We start from the raw sequence: 25,217 nt of genomic DNA, 5'->3' as shown, positions 1-25,217 counted from the left end.
AGAGGCAAAAGGCAGCAGGAAAGTCTTGTTTTGGGAATGAGATTTACAGATTGATAGATAATTTTGACAGGATTAGCAAACACCTGTTGAATGCAGAAAGATTTTTGTGGATCACTGCTTTTAATCACAGCTTCCCATGGATATATTTAAATAAAGCTTGAAGCCTGGGGCTTAGTTAAATTTTTAGGTGAGGAGAGGCACCCAGATGAAAGAGTACTGTGTTCAGCAGAGGTCTGTTACCAGTGTCCATTCAAATGGACAAGGATGAAGCATGTAGGTGTCCCTGGAATCTGGCTTGTCTTCGGAAGGTAGGATTCAGAGTGGTGGATTAAAGTGATGTAGTTATGATAGTAGTAGTGTTAAATCACTGCATGCAGAAACCAATGCAGGTAGCGAAGCCTTCTAGTGGAAGAGATACTTACCTTTTGTGGCTTATCTGTGGTCCAATGTTGGGTTTAAGAAAAATATTCTTAGCAATTCTCTTGTGGCTACTTCCAATAGCACCTGCAAAATTAAGGAATTTAAGAGGGGTAACTGTCTAGGAAATGTTTTGCACCTTTCAAGTTCCCCTGTTGAAAGAAAAATGAAACTCTCCTAGAAGTAGGAAAGAAACTGAGGAATGTAAGAGGTTGCATTGCTTCTCATAGTTACTATTGGATTTTATTTTGTGCATTTCATATAACTTTTGCCACTTATATAATAAAGCCCTGGTGTTTATTGCACAGAATGTGGAGCTTATATAGGGTCAGACTGCCCCAAGGACAGATAAATAATTATTTTTCAAGTAAATGATCAGATACTCTTAGCAGTAATTCAGAGTAATTGCTGAAACGGGCTTCTTGAGGGAAGGATAGCAGTGATGTTTTTAGTAAGAGCATCCTTGCAGATCAAGTAGAAGAGCTGTAGGAGAGCATGTCTGAGTGGGTTACCAAGTGAGCCAAAAGCTTGGAGTGACTTGTACAGGGAAAGAAAATGGTCTCCCTAATTAGAAAGGATGGCAGTGTTTTGGGATGCAAAATGTTTCATTTGTTTGCAATAGTGCAAAAACGTAGTCATGCTGCAAGACTGCTGAGAGTTAGGTTTAAGGTTTGTTCCTACATATGCAATTCATCTTCTAATGATAGAATTGTGGGAGGAGTTGGGGTAGGGCAGAAGAAATGAGTGCCATCTGGTTTTCAACCTCCCCAAAGATAATGGGGATATGTGGAATGTTTACATCTTAACTGTGGTATTTCTTGGCTATAGTTGAAATGGTCCAATTAATGTTTTTATGGAGCAATTGAGAACTCTGACTAAATACTTACTTGTTCCTTGCAGTTGGCAAACATGAGTTAACTGGGCATAAAGTTGCAGTGAAGATCCTGAATCGACAGAAGATTCGCAGCCTTGATGTTGTAGGAAAAATCCGCAGGGAGATTCAGAATCTCAAACTCTTCAGACATCCTCATATAATTAAGCTGTAAGTTTTGCTTGCTATAATAAAATCTATTTAAGCAGTAATCTCTTGCTCTCACTGATCTGAAACATGTTTAAAGGGCAATACTATTAGCAGTATATTGTTAGGAAAGTAACCAGTTTCCAAGTATGTAACCATTTTCAGTGTACTCCATAATGCATTTTCACAAAACTGATCTCTGCAGGGCAGAGAGCTTCCATTAGATCTTTACTTGCAAATTCTTTGGGCAGATATATAAAGGTAGTGGCATGGTGGATACCTATAGTAACATCCATCTCAGTTTTTTAGCTGCTGCTTCCATATTCTTTTTTCTGGTTATATTTGATCTTTGTTTCTGTTTAGAAACTGAGTTAAGAACAAGATTGTAAAGGGCATTCCTATAGTAAGTTTATTGTGTTTTCTTTACTCAAAATATTTTTTTAGGGATGTGTTGGTCAGTGACCTATGTTTTCCCTATGTAGATGGTGCTTTGCAAGGTTTTTCTGAAAGATGTGCAGTCTGTTAAATGTGATCTGATATTTCAGAGTTCTTCAATATAGCTGCTACCACTTGTCTAAATAAATGTGATATTTACAGTGTGCCTATTTACATCTGTTTGATCAATACTTCATCTGCAGAGTTCAGAGTACAATTAAATATGTCCCAGAGTAGACCCCTTCTATCTGGTCTGAGGAAATAAATTATAAACGCTGTTGACTTTTTTACTTTTCCTATAAAGTGAACCTGCACATCTAGCAGGGCACATCTAGAATGTGGGTGACTTTCGTTGTTAATTGTGGCATTGGAGTTTAGGGTTTTTTTATTGGCAGAGTCTTTTCTTAAGACCACACTGCCACTGACAGTTGCCATCCCTATACATTCCTTTCATTTGGCAACAGCACTTATACTGGAGCTAAATCAGATTGTGTCAGATCATCACACTAACTTCTTCAGTGGGTCAGTTTTCAGAAGACTATTGAGCTGATTTGTCTGGCTGAAGAACTGCTAGCGCTGCCAGTTAGAATTCATGAACGAGTCCAAAGCATGTGCCTGTAGCCAAAACAAAATAGGAAGTGTCAGTGTACCAACTGAGATATGGGGGTGGAACAGGAATGTGTACTTCTGGTGCTGCTAAACTTTTAAGTCAGCTTAACAGGTTTCAGGTGACAATTTCTTGGGGAATTATGGGGAGAATTTTCTCTCCTGCATGTGGAGAGAAGGGACAAGATGTAGGAGATGATAGAAAAATTGATGGATCCCCAACTTTTCAGTTGGTCAGCCTGCATTTCCGAAGCAGAAGGGTTATTAGCCTGTGTGTAAATAGCATTTGAGCTATAATTGATACTGTTGTGTAGATAGACTTGCTGGTAACTTAGGATCACGCTGCTTGTGTTATTAGCTGGACTGAGGAACTGCTAGATAGCAGCTCAAGATATTTGCGATAAAGGTAAACATTACTTCAGCTGAATATTACAAATTAGACATTGTCTAATTTGGAACATTGCTGTGCTTTATTAAAAATTTCATACAATGCTTTAGCAGTATATATAGTTGCAAGCCTGCCTCAATAAGACTTTCTTTCTATACCATGCTTTAAATAAAAACCTTTGGAGCATTTCCTCTTGTGGTTTTTGACCTCTAGCAATAGAATGCATCTTGTTTTCCTATATAAAATTGCCTCTCTGTGCATTCTGGTCATCTATGCTGTGTGGTTTGATAACCTTACTTATAAGTATGTAACTATTCTACAGCCTTCTTTTCCATAACTAGAAAAATGAACTGACTATAGAGAAGCATGGCTGAGTCTTCCAAGAGGCTGAAAACATGTGAGGTGCAGAATGGCTCATTCTTTTCAGTGATGTTGAGAGGTTTATCTCCTGGCATTGTTCACTATCTCACTATCCAGAGGATGGAAAAATCACTGTGAAGATCTAAGCTATAAACTGTTGCTCATGTTTGCCTGAAACATGGAGCTCATTGATTTCATAACTATGGGAAAGGTCATTAACAGTAATGCTGTTAGAAATGAGGTTGGACTATAACTTTTGGATTAAAATACTATTTCTGTAGAGTGTCTTAGCCATGGCTTCAGAATGTTCATGTTTAAGTACATGACATACTTTCAACCAAGGTATTTGAGAGAAAATGAGTAAAGGTAAAGCATCTTGGACTATAAGATGTTAGGTAAAGTTAACTTCGAAGATCTCATGTTGATAACTACCTCAGAATAGTATTCAGGTTATTGGAATGTTACACTGTAATACTAAGCTGTTAAAATACACACACGCATGTATATGTGCACACATACGTTCACCTGGATAGTCTGAACTCATTGCTGTCTATGCAGTTCAAGAAGAACTTGTCTCAGTAAGCTGAAGTGTCTGTTTTTCCCTATTGTCTTAGAATCAGCATTTTGAAGAACACTTCAGTTCTGTAGTATATGGGTGAATTAAATTTTTTTTTTTTTTTTTTTACAATTGGGATATTTGTATGCTTAAGTGTAGTACCTTGAAACATTCATTTTCATCCAATTGCTACCTCCTGTCTTCTCAATATAGTATCTGAATTTTGACTGAAGGTTTATCAGTGTGCATTTTCTTGTTACACTAAAAATCGATCACTTCTGACTGCTGTAAGGGGAAAAAAAATTAAACAACATTTAGATAAGGATACATAGAAAACATCAATCTCTTAAGTAGGGAGTTTGGCCATAACCTAGTTATTTCAAAACCTCAAAGCTTTTTTCAAACTTAAAGTATAATGATAAAAATATAATAACCAGGGTGTCAATACTCTTAAATACTAATGACAAGTGTAGGTGTCTCTGTAAAAGATAATTGCGCTCAATCATCATGAATATTTTTTCAAGTCTTGAAGTACACTTTCTTTGTATTTATGGCAAGGCAGGGTTTTTTGCCTGTTAAGGTTGAAAGAAAGGTGTATGCTTTTGAGGCACTAGCAAAGTCCTTTTGAATTCCTTCCTCACTGCACTAAGATGTCTGTGAGGCAGCACTGTAAATGGCTTCATAGAAATCATTTGGACTAAGAATAGTCCTCTGAAAGTATGAAGACTGATTTTCCTGGTGGGAAATACAAATTCCCTGCTAGTCTTGGCAATGATGGCATCACATAGTGAAAGGAGAGGAAATAGCTTCTGAAAAATATCATTCCAGTAGCTGTAAATTGACTGATAAATTTTTTTTTAAGTATACTTTTATCTGACTCTTTGTACGAATTTGGTTTTAACTAAATGTAACTAGCTTCTTTTACTGAGTGCATAGACTAACAGATACCTTCTCTTATCAGGTACCAGGTCATCAGTACACCAACTGACATTTTCATGGTGATGGAATATGTTTCAGGAGGAGAACTGTTTGATTATATCTGTAAAAATGGAAGGGTAAGAAGTAGTCCAACTCTACAAATCAATGACTTGCATTCTGTTATTGCTTTTGCAACATTCCTGTTAAATGAAGGTTTGTTTTTTATGTATTCAGCATTTATTTTGCGGTTAGCAATTAAAATATACTTTATGACTACATCTTGTTTTGAAACTAAAAATGGTTATGTGTTAACCCATTTCAGATCTTTATGTATGACTTTGTAGCATTTTTCCACTCTACTGAAAAATAAATGATACTGATATGTTAATTTACAATTACTGTGTACAAACTGGATGGATATGTATCCAGTTGGAGTAGCTGAAAACTATTTCTTCAGTATAACCTATTATTGGAAAGCTATCATCGTGCCCTTGTTATCCTCTCCTACTAATAGAATGGTTTCTGTGAAAGTCCTAAAGTCACTTTTGACAAACCATCTAGATAGCCAGGATAATTTTAGCTAGTTGTTAGACTGAACAAACTTTGACATGGATTAGGGTGTGTTTATAGGAAATGCCCAGCTAAGTCTGCTGTTTGGGGCTAGCTGCTAATAGGAGCATAAGTAGCATCTAAAATTTATCACTTCTGTACTGAGTGTCAGCAGCTTTTGTCAACTTGAATCTTACACTGTGCTTAAATATCAAAGTTCATTGATATTCTAATTAGACAAAGTTAATGTTTGGGTGCTAATATTTCTAATTACTGAGTATATAACATCTGCCTAACCAATTTCAAAAGCGTGATTGAGAAGTTTCACTGACTCTTGAGTTGGTGGATATTGTTTTGATTTAGTCATTTTAGAGCTGTGGTACAAACAAAATGATGTAAGTTATGAAGCTTTCTGCTACAAGTTCTGATCATCTGCTGTATAAAGTATCAAAACTATGAGTGATAACTTTAGGTCATGGGGAAAATTTCCTTTAATTCATATAGAGGAAAACAAAGTTATCTTCCACTGTCTCAAAATTGTTTAAAACCTTTGTTTGTCTTAGCTTGATGAGAAGGAAAGTAGATGTCTGTTCCAGCAAATCCTTTCTGGTGTGGATTACTGTCACAGGCATATGGTAGTACATAGAGATCTGAAGCCTGAAAATGTGCTGCTTGATGCACACATGAATGCCAAGATAGCTGACTTTGGTAAGCATTGCTATTTTATATCTGATCACGTTTCTGGTGTTATTTAGATCCTGTTAATTACTATGGGAAATATTTAATAAAATGTGTATATTTGAATATCCTGGTGGTAGGACATAATACAAGAAAATCCGATTAGTATGAATGTAAAACAAAATGTGTGCATGTGTGTAGAATTTTTCCTCTAAAGCTTTTTCTTCAAGTCAGGTATTTTCTGTGACTGGGTGAAATTGTGAACTGCCTTGTTTGGTCTTGCTTAATATTTTCTCTGAAATGCTAAATAGACTTAGTTCCCCACCTTGCCGCTTCAAAATTGACTCTCTTATTGCCTGTTTCTCCATCTATAAAATGCAGATGCTTAGCTCTCTTGGAAGTATAGTGCAAGGACAGTTCATCATATTTAAGAACCACATTGCTCTATTAAAATACACTACTCCTACGACTACTCTAAATTCACTTTAAAAACTCTAAATGTGATTGAAAAAATGTAATCAAAAGCACTTAATTGTGACAAGCTTATTAAGAACTTAATAAAAGCTTTTGTATATTAGAGTATGAAAGCTAACCAAGCTGTGTTCTTTCATATTCCCCCCCCCCCCCCCATAAAGGGGCATAATTCCTTCTCTGCAACCAAGTTCTCTGGCCTGTAGCAGTCTTGATTATGCAGCCTCCACTGAGGAAACCAGAAGATATTTTCCACAGCTATTCTAGAAGTGGTAATTCTTTACTGGTCATAGGGTATGCTGAGGGCTGGTGAATGAAGATGGCCTAGTTCTAAAGTACATTTTAATCACTAACAGTATCTAAAAATCAAGCTATACTAAACTGCAGTGATTCAGGAACCAGTTAAAGCAGTGTAAGTGTCTAAATTGTGGTGAAGCTGGGTATACTCCTCAGTTCCCTTACTCTGTATAACCTCTTACAGAATTTTAGGCAATTCTGTGGTAGCATTTTCTACTTTGGCATTTAGAAGCAAATGTGGTTTTTAAGACACTTTCTTGTTACGCTGCTCTCTCCCTTAGAGCAACTTTGTTCTCTATCATGCCTGTGTAATCTAAAATGGACTGGTTTTTGTCTTGGAATGAATATGTTTTCAAACATTCCTAGGTTGTGTGCAATAATGGATTGATGTTACTCAAATTTCTGGTAAACCAAATGCAGGATCATGTGGCATTCTCATATAAAAATTTCAATAATTCCAAACAATGTTGCTTCCTTATTGAGATAAATTAGTTAACTTTCTAATTTGACTTACTAGTGATTTGTTCTAGGTGGTATATGCAGTGTGAAATCATTTTGCTCTCTGAATCTTTAGTAGTTACTCTCATACACTTTCAGGTCTATCAAATATGATGTCAGATGGAGAATTTTTAAGAACAAGCTGTGGTTCCCCTAACTATGCTGCACCAGAAGTAATTTCAGGAAGGTAGTTTCTTTTCTATTGGATGCATGTGTGCATGTGCTTCAGTCATTTTGCTGCTTAATTCTAAAGGCTACAAAACTAGTGCAATTGACAAGCTTGATGCTGAGAAACTGTGGGCTGAACTCTTAACTGCCTTGATAATTTTTCATAAGTATTTAAGGCTTCAATGAACTAGCTTTGAATAGTTCCTGTAATGTGGAGGTGATGTCTAATGTCCCAAATCCAGTGTGTACAGTGTACTTGAATTGGTTTAAAAATCTCACAGCTAAGATCTTGGAAGTAGAGGTACAGATAGAAATACAGGGAAAGCTTACTGTGAAGTTGAGCAGCAGTGAAATATCTGCTGCAGAATAGATATTCAGTCTGAAGGTAATTTTCCTTCCCCCCCCCCCCCCCCCCCCCCCCCCCCCCCCCCCCCCACTTGGTGATTGTCAAATCTGCTGCTTTCAGCTACCCACCCTAATATCTCTTGCTGATTGGAGGCCAAATGCATGTTTTATTCAGGCAGTAGCATAGAAGATGTGACAAGTTCTGCTATATGGACTCAAACTTCTCAGCCTCCAAGATTTGGAGGCTAGATGACTGCATAGATTCCACTCAAACAGTGATAACCATGTATAACATGGGCTTTCTTGGTAGTAGGTGCAAGTTTCTTTCAGTTTACCATTGTCTTAAACTGTATCTGTGGATTATTTTTATACAATGGAGAGGAAAACTAAGTACTTGTGCCCTAGCTTTTGTTACATATTTGAAGGGGAAGGACACTAGAGTTCAAGGGAGGCATAGCACTGAAATGGTATAGTAATTGCAGATTAGTTGTCCCAATTTCACACACTCTTAATTAACGTGATACATTGTAAGACAGTAGAAAAAATTCTATTTAAATGTACTAAGCACAAATCACTAATAGTTAAATTTTTCCCAGATTATATGCAGGTCCAGAAGTAGATATTTGGAGCAGTGGGGTTATTCTCTATGCTTTGTTATGTGGAACACTTCCATTTGATGATGATCACGTGCCAACCCTTTTTAAGAAGATATGTGATGGTATCTTTTATACTCCTCAGTACCTGAATCCATCTGTAATTAGTCTTCTGAAACACATGCTGCAAGTAGATCCAATGAAGAGAGCAACAATCAGAAGCATTAGGTAAAACATTAACTGATTTCTGATCACAGGATGCTGGAATGGTAATCTCAGTGAAAATATGCAGAACAAAGAAATCATTCATATAGCTTGTCCCTGTTTTATAGTCTGAGATGAAAAATTCAACTTCTGGTTGTTTGGCTTTAGCTCTGGCTCTGATCTCAAGTGGCCAGTGAAGTATCTATTGGAGGTTGCAGTAAAACAAATATATATGTTATATATAGAAATTCTGAGAAACTCCAGATTTAAGACTGCTAAAGCAAACCTGTTTACCTGCAGAATGGTTTGCAAAAACTGCACTGTATTGACTTCTCTGGGCAAGAAAAGTCTTTTCTGTTAAGAACTGCTATTCTGTACTGTAAATGTCTGAGGGGAAGTTATGACTCTCTAACCTGATAACTACTGTTTTTATTCATATTTCTGCAGACTCTAAAAAATCAGTTAAGGCTGAATATTCCATGTATAAGATGGCACTTTCTATTCTAGCTTCAAAACTCTGGCATGAACCTGTGTATGAGTGACAATTACTACATAGAATACTGATAAGTTAAAGCTTGTAGCTACAGATAGCCATCATGGGCTCCAGATTTCAAGATAGGATTCTAGAGAGGGTGACTGCTTTGACAAGTGCACAATGGATAGAATAAAAAAAAAAAAAAGGTAGCTGATAAAGCTGTCTTTCATGCAGTAGCTTAGTTAGGTTTTCCTGTTTCCTTTGTAAGAAGCTCTAAGGAAAGAGCTCTGAAATACTACCTTAGTGAAAATGCTTCCTCTTTTAGGGTTGGAAGTTAGGAAGTTGGCAATGTTCATGTTCTTTCAGTAGAACAAAATGTGGTACACACATCCCTTGCTACTTTATTACAATGGGAAGTACTTCTTTGCAGAAATCAAAGCACTGTGAGAACTAAACATTGTAAAACTTAAGCTAAGTTCCTATCTACTCATCTAAGTCATGTTAAATAAGTCTGGAAGAGAAGTGATGTGAAAAAGATGTTGAAAAACATTGACTACAGAGCATGGATGGATTTTGAATCCTAAACAATTTTGTATTGTTAGCCACGAGAGATGTCATCTCAGTTTTAAAGGACAAACTCTTGAGTTTAATTGAATACCTTAATTTTTTGGGGGTGGGGGGGTGTGCGTGCAAGGGAAGAGGCCCACTGCAATGAATAGTAACAAAATACTCCTCTTGACTCAGTTATTCAGCTAGAGCTGTGCTTTGTAGTCGTATAGGAAAAGCTTTTTCTACTTCCAAATTAACTACTTGCTTATGATGAAAGCACGTTTTGCTTGATGCATTTGTGCTGAAGCACGTTCTCAGGCTCATACTGAATAGAGCTTGAGCCATATAACAGCTCTTAAATCTGTAGAAAGTCTTTATGCTATAGACTAGGATACTTTTAAAACTAGTGTCATGCCATATCTTTTGGCTAGTTAAGCAGCTTACTCTAGGCACACAAAACTATTTATTTTTTTTCTGTATGATTGGGCAGCTTAAGTATTTGGTTCCTTCTGTATATTTCCTTTTCCCTCTTATGAATACTAGCCCATGGATACAATAGTAAAGAGGTACAGATGGACTCTTCCATAGCCTTCCCTCAACTCTTTAAGTCTTGAAGAGACAGCAGGGGGTTTTCTGAAGGAAAAAATTATAGGCAGCTTGTTGGGGGTGGGGAGCATGTGACTTTAATGTTCAAAAATCTTTGTCCAAATATCTACCAAAGAAACTATTCAGTATCAAGATTTCAATTTGTTATGTATGTACTTGGGGAGGGACAACTCCAGTGGGTAGCTGTCATGGTTTAACCCCAGCCAGCAACCAAGCACCACACAGCTGCTCGCTCACTTTCCCTGTTGTCCCAAAAGTGGGGTTGTTTACCCTGTGTGTGAAATGCCAATATACACACAGAGCAGAGGTATTTTATTCCAATTCATGTCTGCGCAAGGATGGGGGCTGGGTGGTAATCCACAAAGGTAGCACACCTCATACCTAAATGGGTAAGCAATTTATACAGTTTAGTTTTACATATTCAGTTTCCAAAGCTCTTCCCCAAAACTGTTACTGGTAGTCGCTTATCTACCACAGTTTCTATCGGGCTAAAGTTTCCCCGCTTCGAATTAAAGGTACAGTGTTCTTTTATTCTACAGCGTGTGCTCAAGGAGAGTGGGGGGGTAAGTCTTTTGGTTTTGAATTGAGTCGGTGGTCGTGATCTCCCCCTGCCGTCTTTACCTGTCCCCCAGTTACCGAAGATCTTTGCTGACTTCATGCCTATTAGCAATTATTCAACTTTCGGTCGGTGCCTCCTGGGGTAGGATATTCCCTTCTTATCAGTCTTGTAGTTCTTCTTCAGGGGCACAGTTGTTAGCAAGGCGTGCATTGTTTAAACAAAGGGTATCCTGTTTCACAAGACCTTAAGGTGGCTTAAATACATCACCCCCTGGTAGGGAGTGAATGGGAAGAGTTGAAAATATCTCAAAACTAAGATAGTGGCAGTAAAAACAAACAAAAACATCCCACAACCATTTATATAAAAAGCTGGTTGAGTTATACGAAGATCTTTTTGGAGATCAGGTAGTTGAAACCCTTACAGGAAAGAGGATTTTTTCAGTCTCCTGCAAAATATCTAGCAAAACCTTGTGAAGGAGGTGATTACTTAACATTATGCGCTGTTGTGCTGCCGCAGAAGGGGACTTGGACTGACAACTGGGGGTTTTGTACAGACTAAAAATAATTTTATTATTTAAATAATTTAATACTTAAAAGGCTTGCTTTATATATATATATTCAGACTTTTTTTGTTTTAATCTAGGGAACATGAATGGTTTAAGCAGGACCTTCCCAAATACTTGTTTCCTGAAGACCCATCATATAGTTCTACTATGATTGATGATGAAGCCTTAAAAGAAGTGTGTGAGAAGTTTGAATGCACTGAAGAGGAAGTGCTAAGTTGTCTATACAGCCAAAATCATCAGGACCCTTTAGTGGTTGCTTATCACCTCATTATAGATAATAGAAGAATAATGAATGAGGCCAAAGACTTCTACTTGGCTACAAGCCCACCGGATTCTTTTCTTGATGATCACTATCTGTCTCGCCCTCATCCTGAAAGAGTGCCATTCTTAGTAGCTGAAGCACCACGTCCCCGCCATACTCTTGATGAGCTGAATCCACAGAAGTCAAAACACCAAGGTGTAAGAAGAGCTAAGTGGCACTTGGGAATACGGAGTCAGAGTCGGCCTAATGATATCATGGCTGAAGTTTGTCGAGCAATTAAAGAACTAGATTATGAATGGAAGGTAAAATAATAAAGGATTTTTACAGCAGACAACAGTAATTTTTTGTTTGAGCTGTGTAATTACATAGCCTAGAAGTCTGAAACTACATTCTCCTGTGCTGGAAAATAATCTCATGTGCCTGTGCTGACTGCTTGTGCTTGCTGTGCAGGAAGGGTTTTGGGGGAGACTTATTTATGCTGACAGGAAAAATCTTGCTAATGTGTTTAACCTTTCTACTGGGGCTGTGGGAATGTGTTGAGTGGGGGGTTTTTGTTTGGTTGTTTTTGGGGGGTTTTTGTTGGAAAAAAAAATGCTCTGGCAGGCAAGCCTGAAATCACTTGATAATACCAGTGAGTTGAAATAAGAAAAACAATATGCAGTGCTTCTCAAGCAGTTCCAGTTACTAACTCAAATCTCTTTTGTACTAGGTTGTAAATCCATACTATCTGCGTGTTCGAAGGAAGAATCCAGTGACAAGTGCATATTCCAAAATGAGTCTACAGTTGTATCAGGTGGACAGCAGGACGTACTTACTGGACTTCCGTAGCATTGATGGTATGTGAAGACTTGCATAAGTTAATGGAATTGTAAGGGAAATAATACTAAATACAAACATGTCTTAATTTACTTGTTTACAAGTGAAGTAAGTGTTGTCCTTTATTAGTTTAAGCCAAGCTAGATCTGAATTAGTGTTTCTTTATTCCTTCCTGGTCTAGTGTTCCTGCAACCAGATGGTTAGCTGCTTCATCCCTTAATCACTTTTTAGCTATATCAACTCCTGAACTGCTCCATTTTGTGTCTGCACCAGCACTAATACTGTTACCTGATCAGAAAGTAACTCCCAAAACACACAAAGTATGTTTAGAGAGGAGACATTGCTTTATTCTTTATTCTGCACAGGGTGCAAGGTGGAAGATTTCCATAAATAGAGAACCCCTACTGAGGTTTTCAGTCCATACTTATACACTACAGTTAAAACATCACACCTATCTAATACATATGTTCCACCTAACTATTGCATATTCAGGTGTTCTCTTGAGCATCCCAGAGTGTTCTACGCCTGCACGGGGGTCTCTGGTGGTCTTCCGTGGTTGTTTGAGGAAGAATACCCCTACTCCTTTTGTCCTTTTATGGTCATGCGTCATCTGAGGACACCAGGGTCTCTGTTTCTCTCGCCACCCCCTTGTTTCTCAATGCTGAAGGAGGATGTATGTCCTTAATTAGCAAGTCTGTGACTCCGAAATGTCCGTTATCTGGTGTCTTGACTATTATCCAAACACTCCTTAAGCATCCTCTATTGTAAGCAGAATATTAAACTAGATAAGCTTTACCTTGAGTACACATAATCTAAACAGTCCTTGAATAGCAAGCATATCACACTTCTCATGTCTTAGGGTTTTTTTCTTTAAGCTATCATTGCCTTCTTATTTGTTAATCAGTCTTTTGAAGGCTTGAGGCAACAATACCACTGGTGCAAAAGGGGAAGGATTGTGGGAGGTGAGAGATTTGGATCAACCTAAACTGCCTTTGGGGCCTCACCCCCAAATTTAAACATTAATTTAGATCTGAAGTAAGCATGTGAACATATTTTCCTAGTGAAGATAAAGCTTGGCATCTAGGCATGTGAATTTGACTTGGGCTGTACATTGCTGTACTGGATCTGGCTGAGATGGAGCTAATTTTCTTCATAGCAGCCTGTATGGTGCTGTGTTTTCTATCTGTGCCTAAAACAGTGTTGATAACACACCAGTGTTCTGACTATTGCTGAGCAGTACTTGCATAGTATCTAGTCTTTCTCTTTCCCCACTGTGCTGCACCCAATGAGTAGGCCGAGGGTGAACAAGAAGTTCAGAGGGGACACAACCTGAACAGGTGACCCAGATTGACCAAAGGGATATTCCATGCCATATGATGTCATGATACCGAAAAGCCGGTCGAAGAAACTCTCTAAGACTTGTTTTGGAGTTTTAGAAAGCAGGCATTCTTTATTCCAGCGCTGGATGCACGGGGGATAGTTCCACCTAGCGTGCATACCACAGCTTTAGCACAAACAGGTTATATAGAATAACTAATTGCATATTAATCAGATTAGTATACATATACATAAAAATGATTGCAACTGATTATCTTAGTACTGCCTACATCCGATCATGCGCAATGAAGGATCCATTTGAGTCGAAGGGCTGCTTTTGCGACCACCGACCCATTTGAAGTTCTTGCTGGCTGTCCTTGAAGTCTTTGTTCTTGTCCTTGTTCTTTGATCTTGAAGCTTAATGCAGTTTCAGTCCCATGTGGTCAGTTTCAACATTGTTCTCCTCTAGCGTACAGGAACATCTAGTCATAAGAGCAAAGAACCGCAAAACTTATGAGGAACTACCTCTACTAGTTAATTGCTTGGATATACTTTTGTCTATTGTTTCAATCATAGTGTTAGTATAAGATTTCTGATAATTATTTACCAAATCTCACTTTTACAGTCACCTAGCAGCAAACCAGTTTCCACAGCTGGTACAAAATATTAAAACCATCAAAATATTTAGACATACCATACAGAATGTATGGAAATATGCTATCAGTCATGCTTAGGAAAAAAACTGAGGGGATGGGTGTTTGGGGAAGGTAGCCATTGTTCAGAGACTGGCTGGGCATTAGTCTGCTTGTAGGAGGTGGTGAGTGGTTGCCTTTGCATCACTTTTTTTTTTCTTTTATTTTTCTCCTTCCTCTTATTAAGCTGTATTTATCTTGACCTATGAGTTTTGTCTTGCTTTTGTCCTTCCAATTCTCTTCCTCCATTGCACTGAGGGTGGAGTGAATGAGGGGCTGGCTGGGGGCTTAGCTGCCATCCAGGTCCAACCCACCAATGCTAGTAGTAGACAAAATTTGAGATGGGAATTGTATGCTTACAGTAAATGAAGTCTTGAAAGCAGTTGGACTAACCTGTAGAAAAATCTATTTTATAGTGACAGTAACACAGCATGTAACTGTTGTGGTTTAACTCCAGCTGGCAACTAAGCACCACACAGCTGCTTGCTCACTCGCCCCCAGTGGGATGGGGGAGAGAATCAGAAGGGTAAAAGTGAGAAAACTCATAGGTTGATATAAAGACAGTTTAATAGGTAAAGCAAAAGCCGTGCATGCAAGCAAAGCAAAATAAGGAATTAATTCACTACTTCCCATCAGTAGGCAGGTATTCAGCCATCTCCAGGAAAGCAGAGCTCCATCACATGTAACAGTTACTTGGGAAGACAAAATGCAATAACTCCGAATGTCCTCCCTTCCTTCTTCCCCCAGCTTTTTATTGCTGAGCATGACATCACATGGTCTGGAATATCCCTTTGGTCAGTTGGGGTCAGCTCTCCCAGTTGTGTCCCCTCCCAACTTATTGTGTACCCCCAGCCTACTTGCTTGTGGAGCAGTGTGAGAAGCAGAAAAGGTCTTGTTGCTGTGTAAGTACTGCTCAGCACTAAAACATCTCAGCATTATCAACACTGTTTTCATCACAAATCCAAAACATAGCCCCATACCAGCTACTATGAAGAAAATGAACTCTCCCAGCCAAAACCAGCACAAACTCCTAAGTCAGATATCTTCCTGAAAATGGAGGAGCTAATGTAGACTGATCATAATGCTTGTTTAAGGGCATAGTAGACTAAAGCAGAATTACCTACGTCCAATGGTGTACATGACATGCCTAGGAAAACATGTGGCATGGAAAAAGGATTTACTGGAATATGGCTGGATTACAGTATATGATGGCTAAGGCTGTGTCTCATGACAGTTTAACCTGATCTGACTTGGCACTGCAGTTCTTGCCTTGTCCCTTCTGACAATACAAGTGCTTGCTTAGATCCACTAGTATTTGATACAGGAGATAAATACTGCAGTATAGGACAAATGCCATCCCTGCTGGAGGGGAGATGACTGCTTAGAGCCATGCAGCTGGGGGGGGGGCAGCCTGCTGCAGTCCTTGCCTCAACTCCTTGAGGAAAACCCAAACCCAAGGGCATGGGTTTGGCATCTCTCTTCCAATAGTGAAGCTGACTTGACTTTCCTTTCCCTCTGCCACAGCTAAGTGTTCTTTATTCCTCTTGTCAAACTGTAGTTTAAAGTAGCTTTGAATGTGAAAAGGCAATCTTTCCTGTGTTCACTAATTTCTCCTGGAAATAACTTTTTCTGGTGCCAGGTGTGAGTCAAAACTAATGTTGAGTATTTAAAGTAAGAATAGAGATACTTCAGCAGAACATTATTTCCTCCTCATACTGAAGGTACTTCCATCTTGGAAGTAAACTTAAACTGCTGTAGCCCAAATGCATATTAAAGGGAAAAACTTCCAAAAATGAAGGATAAATTAATGTAGACGCTAGCAATTAATGCATCAATGAATTATAATAAAAATACAAATAACAAAGTATAAATAACCAAATAGAAAGAAAACAAATATAATAAAAATAAAGTTAATACTAGCAAAAAGCATCTACAAAATGTTTGAACTGTTATTTGACTTAACCTTATGATGCTATCCTGTTTCTGTTTTAAGTTTAAACTAAATCAATTGAACTATTAGCTGCTGAAACTAGTTAATGAAAAATATAGTGAGTGCTGGTCTAAACTAAATCAGATAGTCCTGGAGCACAGTTCAGAGCACAAAAATAATTTGCATAAGGACATTTGATTCTGTGTTGCTATATGTATAAGCTTTTATTTTGTATCAACAATATACCGTTTGCAAAAGCTGTTTATGTATTAAGATTTAAAAAACAAGATTAGAAGTGTGAGAAAGGGAAGATGTTTGCTGTTCCTATGACTGATTTGATACAGATAACTAATTTTCCTTCTCTTTCCACTTGCCCCCCAGATGAAATTACTGAAGCAAAATCTGAGGCTGCAACTCCACGGAGATCAGGCTCTGTGAGCAACTGTAGATCCTGTCAAAAAGATTCAGATGCTGATGCACAAGGAAAATCTGCAGATATATCCCTTACCCCATCAGTGACCTCTTCGCTTGACTCTTCTAAAGCTGACTTAACTCCAAGACCAGGGAGTCATACAATAGAATTCTTTGAGATGTGTGCAAATCTTATTAAAATACTTGCACAATAATTTTGAAGAGGGGCTTATTTCTTTTATAGTAACAAGCATGCCTAAATCATAGTCAGATGCTTCCAGTTATAATCAAGTTAAATTAAGGCGCTGAAAAAACTAGCCACAGAATGCAATTTGCAGAGGGATTGGAATGATTATGGGCAGTTATGTATATTATTTTGAAGCTGGAGTGAATTCTGATTGTCTGCTTTCCAATAGCATAATACAGGTACAGGAAGTCACATGCCCTTGGGGCAGTGTTCATAACACTTTACATTGATTGCACATTAGACTTCATGTAACATTTAAGTTACATGGACCTTCTTGGTTTTTTCACTTTGGTAATGCATACATCTGATGCACTGTAAGTAAATGTACACTTACTAGTTCAATGACCTAAGTATGACTTGTTGGTCACCATCTACAATTGTGCCTCAGTTGATCAGAATTGTCAACATCTAACAGTAATGTGCTAAAACTGCTGTGTTTCCTTCCCCTTACTTGACAGTAAATGATAAAGAAGGTTAATGCATTATAACATACTACTTTTAATAATGGATAAATTTGATTAAATGCATGCAAATCCAACCAGGTGGAAATGCATGTAGGTGCTCTGTAATGCACTAAGGGTGAAATTCTGTGGGCTGTAAGTAGAACAATTGAGGCCACAACAGTGGTGAGAGACTTAATGCTGAGAAGACTTGACACCCTGTGGGCTGAAACAAAATGTTGCTTTGTGAAGAACTGTCAGCAGGTTCCTGATCTGTGCAGATTTGCTAGCTTATACCTTAGTGTGGTAGCAGCACAGCAGCTCACCACTGCTACTGCAGGCTGAGAATCCTGTTCCTTATAAATGTGCGCATGTAGTTAAGAGCACAGCTCTAACGGCTTGTGTGCCATTACAGAATCTAAAATTTACAGGTTTTTTAAATATATGTTAATACTTTGATATAGCTGTTTATATTGTATGCTAACTTAGTGTATATTATATAGAATTCACTTTGCAGTTGAAACTACATATATAGGTTTAGGTTTTCCCAAGCCACCTTTATAGTGAACTCTATTTAAATTGTGACATTAATAGTACAACTTTTCAGTTGAACATTTAAAATTGATCATGAGAACTTGACTGCTGATATTCAAAAAGTTTTCAACAGTAGATTGCTATTACCAATGACATAAATCCTTCTGCATTTATGGTTTTTGTAATGTTTCAGGAAGAAAATTGAACCTTAAATGTTAATCACAGCTAGTACTTGCAAAAAAACATTTAATCTCTTGTAAACTGGATGTAATTATCCACAGTTCCATTTTCATCTAGCACTAATAGATGTAAACATTAAACAATAAACTGTATGTCAGAAAACATTTAGTTTTGCATTCAAGAATGAGCGTTCTCTTCAAAATAAACTTCATGACTTACTTTCGAAGATTGTTCTCCCAGTTAGAGACTGGAAATCAAGACATTACTATGAACAGTGAAACCTGGACTCTTAAAATGAATGAGGGTTCTTGCCAATGACTACCTGAAAACTGCTAGCTACAGCTATAAGAACAGTCTAATCCAGGCCAACTGTGGCTTCAGTTCAGAAATTCATGTTATGAATATGCACAGCACAGAATTTGAAGAAACTTAAAGCTGCTTAAGCCCTGGAGTTGCTGTAACTGCATTCTGAACTGGGCAATGGTGTGGTCTGCCTAGTATGTAGGTACAAGTTACAACTTCAGTTCTTTATCAAGTGTCACACGTGGTCCCTGTAATGCAAGGTTGTATTACTGTATCTCAAAGTGGAAGATTTCTCTTAAATAAAGCTTTGGGTTTAAACTCCTGAGATTGAGATGTCAACATGAGGGACCAGCTGCAAATCCTACTTAAGTTGGTTTTTGTTTGGTTTTTTTTAGCCTTTTAAGAATTGGTTCTGATGTACTGAATAAATTGGTGTACTCACTTTCATTACCCTTTTATTTTGAAATTGTTAAATATTGCACTTGTACAATATAACAAATGCACAGATATTTTTTTTTATTGCAGTAATTCCTCATCTGGAACTGGTTTCAGATCACTGAAAGGGTCTCTTGTATATGTTAAACTAAGTATTTGCAAATGGTAGCTGCTCCTGGTTTGCAAATTTGTAATGCTGACCACAAATGCAAGGTGTCAAGGTGCAAATAGCTTTTAATTTTTATATACTTTTTTGGCCCTCTTGTGCATTAAGGCAACCATGGTTTTTACTTTGTCTTGGTATCTGGAAGTTAAAGTAAGTTTCTGGCAGGAGTGTACTGTATGCACAGTTTTAAATAAAGTAAATTTTATTGGTATGATAAATCAGTTTTGATGGCCAAAAGTTTCCTGATGGAACAGAGTTGGGGTTTGGGGTTTTTTTTTTTGATACAGTGTGGGGGAGGGAGAAAGGGGGACTGACAAGCTATTTGAATTCAGAACAGTTGTCTGTTGTGTAACTTTCCTATGCTTTGTAGATATTGCTGTTGAAACTGCTTTCTTCAAATGTTCCTACTGATCTTGCAGACCTTTTTTTAGCATTGCATTAGTATCTGCCAGTAGGCTGTGAAACAAAACTTCACTGATAAATCTGCCAGGGCTGTAACGAGGCAGCTTATGCAAATATACAAATTGGTCAAGTATGTTACTCTATATTCCCAAGTTTGCTCCAGTTGGAGTATGTTGAATTATCTTGCCTTTGTATTGTAATTTTTTAAAAAACATGGATAAACCTGATTATCCATGTGCAATATAACTCACTAGGTAATGGATAAAAATTTCATCTTGGTGGTGCAATATTTAAAAAAAAAACCTTTCATGGTTGTTTTGATATGATTGTTTAATACAAACTTGGAAATAAATTATATTTTACCAGTTGATTACTATCGTAAGATATAAAGTCCTGTTCTTTAACAAAGATCTGCCTACTTCCTGTGTTGTGGGTGGTTTGTGTTGGGTTTTTTGGGGTTTTTTTTGACAAAGCTGAATGGTTCAAGTGCTTGTTTATAACTAACTTTTTAAACTCTCAAAACTTAAACCTAAGTAAACATAAAATACTAAGCCATCTTGTTTGAAACTGTGCATGCTGTCTTCTAGTGTTATATATGTTATAAATTAATAGACAAACTTACAGTTGTTTTAAAAACAGCAGTAATTACGATTTTAGAATAAGCAGCACCATGACAACTAAAATTGTTGCAGAATTCCCAGCTAGGCAGGCTGGGTGCTACCAACTGCTAGCCTGGTGACTGACCGACTATTTTCCCTTAGATCCTATAAACCCTCTTACAGCAAAATGGAATTTGAGATGGAAGGAACACTGGGAAAGTCCCCTTTGTGCTGCCCTATGGTAACTCACCTTATCTAGCATCTTGCACTTTGCTCTTTTCACGGACCATGAATGGGTTCTTTTATCTTGATATTTGCCCCTATAACTCTAGGGAGTGTTTTAAAACCCTATAGTCTGTCTTTTCTTTTTCTTCCTTTTAGGAAAAAAGAACCACCTCATCTTCATTCTTGGTCATTTTTCCTTGTAGTATTTCCTGCTTTTAACAGCTTCCTTGTGTTATCAATTAATATGTATAATATGATTGAAATAACCAAGGAGCTGCTAAAGTCCTGTGTACAGCCCCCATCAGTTAATATTTAAAATAGGAAAACAATAACTAGACATGATTTAGGGTTTAGGAACTAACTACTAGACAATGGGGCTTTATGTTTATGTCAGAAAAGGTAATGGATTGTGGTCTGATCAACAAACCTGGAAGAACCGCTTGGAACTGCCAAGATTAGGGAAGAAGTAGGTAAAAGGTAATTCCTACAGGGGGAGATTGTGACCACTGACTCATTGACCACCTACTCAAAAGAAGACAATGAAGGAAGTGCACTAATTTACATGAGGGGTGAAGAAGAAAGAACCAATCATTAAGGGAAATAATAATGCATATGTATTACTTAAGTATATAAATGTGGGAATTCTTGAGACAAAAGTGTGCTGTCTTGAGACAGGCACCCATTCATGCGCATCAATGAAATTAATTTGAAAATACCTCGACTCTGTGTTATTGGCTTGCACACTGGGTAAACAAATCTGCTTTTAGGAGAACACTTGTGAAGAGGTGACTGCTCTCACAAGTACCAGTCACATATTGTCAGAGTTTTGTGTGACACATGGCATTCCCATCTTCCTTCACCTCTCACTTTGTGGTACTTGCCTTCATAGTTGAGCATCACTAACAGGTGGTAACCCCCCAGACTTGCATATTATCATCCCCTTGCATTCCCCCAAGTAGTACTTCTTCTGTACTTAAATATGCATTGTACTTAACACTGCTGGCTCACCCCTGGGGTGTTCCTTTACTGAATTGGCATGCCCCCTGCAATGCCTATATGTGTCCCAGTCGTCTCATTAAAGCTGGAGTTCACTTGCATTTATACGCATCTGAGGACACTCCCCAGCTGGAGCCTCCAGGGTGGGAGCCCAAGGTGTCCCAGCTGTCCCTGGGGGAACTACAGCTCCTGGTGTGCCCAGCAGCACCCTTGGGACTACAGCTCCTGCCATGCCCCATGGGGCTGATGGTGGTGGTTGTCCCTTGTGCTGTGGGAGATGATGGGTCCTGCTGCTCCTGCTAGGTGGAAGGGGAGGAGCCCTTCTTCCCCCCCTTTCTTCCCTTTTTCACTGCTACTGCTCTGCCTTTTCACTTCCTTCTGGTTGGAGGTCAAAGGTTGTGTGGGCCTTCCAGCTGGAAAAGAAGTGCCCAGAGGAGAGCGGTAGGTAATGGTCTTTTGCTGTAGGTCCCTGCTCAAGGCTCCGTCTGGGGGGGACCTGCAGGGAGGTTGGGGCAGGATGTGGTCTTCCTCAGCCCACCTGGCTGCTTGTTTCCTGCCGCCTCCCCATTGGTTGTGCTAGGCCTTGTTCCTGGCTGCAGTGAGTGGTGGGCCATGCCCCACTGGAGACGCCTGTCCTGGGGGTGCTTCGCTGGCTGAGGAGTGGCTGTGCGGGGAAGCTTCCCCACGGGCGGCCGGGTTGAAGTCATTTAGGGCTGTGCAGTGGGAGGTCTGTATGGCTGGTGCAGCTCATAGTGGTTTGGGCTAGTGGCCATGCCTGTGATGTGTTGCTCACCTTGGACCAAGTCATTTCCTTTTGTCTGGTTTCTTATGTGTTGGCTTCAGGGTTACAAGGTTTTCTGGTGTGTCAGAGCACTGTGGTGGGTTTTTTTGTTTGTTTTGTTTTTGTGGTGCAGGGTTTTGTTTTGTTTTTGGGGGAGGGTGTTTCTGCTCAAGAATATCTTCTAGCTAGGCTCAAAATTGCCTGACTAACACCTCTAGTGAAGCTGATAGGCAGAATTTGTGTGGATGGGTGGCAGTCTGTTACATATTATTGTTTTAGAATCAAGATAAGCGAGTTGCTTTTTTTTTTTCTTCTATGTACTTAAAAACTAAACTACCTAACTATTGAAAATGCATTTTTCTCCAGTTCTCCAAATGGCTTCTTTTGAGTGGAAGAGAAAGATTGGTGAGAAAGTTTCAAAAGCTGCTTCCCAGCAATTTGAAGCAGAAGCTGGGGATGACAAGGATCTGGTTGATGATGATGATGATGTTAACTGGGTACATGCAACTAAGAGAAGAAAGGAAATTCTCTTAGAAGATTGTGTAAAGAAAAGTAAGCAGCTGAAGGATGAAGGTGCAAGTTTTGCTGAAAATAGGAGGTACTAATACTATCTTACTCTTTTTTTTTATTGACTGAATAAGTGTTAAATAGTATTTTAATCCCTTCTCTAAACACCAGGTAATTTGCTAGCTGCTGCATTCATGCTTTTCATATTTGAAAAATTGATCATTCCTTTCATTCTATCTTTACTGTTGGGTACTAAATAAGTTGTTTTCTTTGGTGGTGTTGGTAGCTGTGAAATGAAGCCTGTATTCAATCTCATTTTTGTGTGTTCACGTAACAAAAAAATGATAGGAGGGAAATGAAAAACTGACTGGATCTGAAAGTTGAAAGGGTAAATAAGTTACCATGAGATGAGCCATACTGTAAGTAATGCTTTAGCTACTCTGGTAGCTTTTTTCCTCTCCTGTAAACGTGTGGTAATCTTGCTTTTCTGTTATTAAGAGTAAACTTATTTGCACGTGTACAGTGCCTATACAAATAATGCAAAACAGCTAATGCACTGTAATTATGTCTAATTATTTTGGAAAGTCAGGTTCAGGTAGCTACTCTGAACATTTTCTGGTAGCAGTACTGATGTATTGGGTTTCCATGGCAAGGTGGGGGGGGGGGGGGGGGGGCTACAGGGGTGGCTCCTGTGAGAAGCTGCTAGAAGCTTCCCCTATGTCCAATAGAGCCAATGCCAGCTGGCTCCAAGAAGGACCCACCACTGGCCAAGGCTGAGCCAATGAGTGACGGTGGTAGCGTCTCTGGGATAACATTTTTAAGAAGGGGAAAAAAAAACCCTGTAGCTGAAGAGAGGAGTGAGAATATGTGAGAGCAACAACCCTGCAGACACCAAGGTCAGTGAAGAAGGAGGGGGAGGAGATGCTCCAGGCGCCGGAGCAGAGATTCCCCTGCAGCCCGTGGTGAAGACCATGGTGAGGCAGGCTGTCCCCCTGCAGCCCAGGGAGGTCCATGGTGGAGCAGATATCCACCTGCAGCCCGTGGAGGACCCCACACCGGAGCAGGTGGATGCACCCGAAGAAGGCTGTGACCCCGTGGGAAGCCCACGCTGGAGCAGGCTCCTGGCAGGACCTGTGGACCCGTGGAGAAAGAGGAGCCCACGCTGGAGCAGGTTTGCTGGCAGGACTTGTGGCCCCATGGGGGACCCACGCTGGAGCAGTGTGCTCCTGAAGGACTGCAGCCTGTTGCAACTGAAAAACGGACTCCGAAGCTGGTTGCAAACGAAGACCCTTTATTGAACAAAACGAGTCCTTATATCTGCTAGCTGTGTCCGACGCAGCAGACAGCAATCATGGGCAGAAGCTTTTCAAAATTTTCCACTCAGCAGCAACTATCTTATCTCTACACTATTCTTGGCTCCGTGTCCTTCCAGCATGATTACTTCACTGGGAACTTCACTGTTCTCATGGTTTTCTGCCAACCAGAGCAATAATATTATTGTTTCCACAGGTGGTCACTGAGTCAAGTGCTCCCACAGCAGCCCGCAGAAAGGACTCATGTTGGAGAAGTTCATGGAGGACTGCACCCTGTGGGAGGGACCCCACGCTGGAGCAGGGGAAGAGTGTGAGGAGTCCTCCCCCTGAGGAGGAAGGAGCGGCAGAGACAATGTCTGGCGAGCTGACCACAACCCCTATTTCCTATCCCCCTGCGTCATGCTGGGGGAGAAGGTAGAGAAATTCGGGAGTGAAGTTGTGCCCAGGAAGAAGGGAAGGGTGGGGGGAAGGTGTTTTAAGATTTAGATTTTATTTCTCATTGCCCTACTCTGATTGGTTTGGTAATAAATTAAACTAATTTTCCCCAAGTCAAGTCTGTTTTGCCTGTGATGGTAATTGGTGAGTGATCTCTCCCTGTCCTTAACTCAACCCACGAGCCTTTCGATATATTTTCTCTCCCATCTCCAGCTGAGGAGGGGGAGTGATAGAGTAGCTTTGGTGGGCACCTGGCATCCAGCCAGGGTCAACACATCACAACTGAGTATTGAGACTTCAGCAATTTTGGAAGGATATTGCACAGATGCAAGTCAGTTAGCAACAGGACAGGGAGGGTGCGCAGTTCCGTGTTCTGATATGCTGAGTAGGGCAGCTCAACATATATGGCCAAAGGTCAAACAATAGTCATACCTGCAGGGAGGGAGAAGTTACTCCCCAAATGCCCCCCAAGCCCACTGACCCATTTCCCGAAGTTTCTGGAAGCACAAACCGTGCATGACACCTAATTAGCCTAATGAGTTCGAGTGCCCGCCCGAAGGAGGGGCAAGGAGATGTTAAAAGGACACAAACTGAAGCCCCAGGTGTGCATGCCCACTGGAACTGGACCTCTAGACTGGCTGGACCAATGCTGCACCCAGGACTGGTGAAATCTTGCTCTTCTCTCTCTCTCTCTTTTTTTTCTATAATCCCTCCACCTCATCCATTTAGACATAAAACCATTGACCAAGTCTGGGACTAGGAGTGGATCTAGCCGCTCCTAGGCTTCTCTCTGAGAAGGAGTCTAGAAAGCAAGGGGGTCCACTCTGAACCTCGTGACTCGACAGGAGGGCTCTCCTTCTTCCCTGAATTGATGTATATGGTTACCACGGGTTACACGCTTTACAGAAGTAGTCTTATGCTAATTCCTGTTGTGAGACACCATGCTGCCTACTATTACACCTTCCAAGTTC

At 39.6% G+C, this 25,217-nt stretch overlaps 1 protein-coding gene across 6 annotated transcripts in view; it reads left to right on the top strand.

Moving 5' to 3' along the window:
• LOC121233007 (5'-AMP-activated protein kinase catalytic subunit alpha-1-like) overlaps positions 1-24,252 on the top strand; it is a 45,770-nt gene extending 21,518 nt beyond the window's left edge. Inside the window, exons 2-11 of one of the 6 annotated variants that reach the window (XR_005931814.1) lie at positions 1,318-1,459; positions 4,742-4,835; positions 5,811-5,955; positions 7,291-7,378; positions 8,301-8,525; positions 11,333-11,819; positions 12,227-12,353; positions 16,654-19,043; positions 20,152-20,230; positions 22,358-22,428. Coding sequence is in view for 4 of the 6 variants with exons in the window: in XM_041121590.1 (XP_040977524.1) it covers positions 1,318-1,459; positions 4,742-4,835; positions 5,811-5,955; positions 7,291-7,378; positions 8,301-8,525; positions 11,333-11,819; positions 12,227-12,353; positions 22,358-22,589; positions 24,008-24,125 (1,658 nt within the window). In the remaining 2 variants the exon portion in view is untranslated. The other 5 variants (XR_005931813.1, XM_041121590.1, XM_041121592.1 and 2 more) reach the window with 5 other exon arrangements.
• The last annotated feature ends 965 nt before the right edge of the window (positions 24,253-25,217 follow it).

Source organism: Aquila chrysaetos, assembly GCF_900496995.4.
Source record: "Aquila chrysaetos chrysaetos chromosome W unlocalized genomic scaffold, bAquChr1.4 W_unloc_3, whole genome shotgun sequence".
Classification (NCBI taxonomy): Eukaryota; Metazoa; Chordata; class Aves; order Accipitriformes; family Accipitridae; genus Aquila; species Aquila chrysaetos.
Note: the sequence above shows the minus strand (reverse complement) of the source record. Positions and strands in the feature narration are given on the sequence as shown.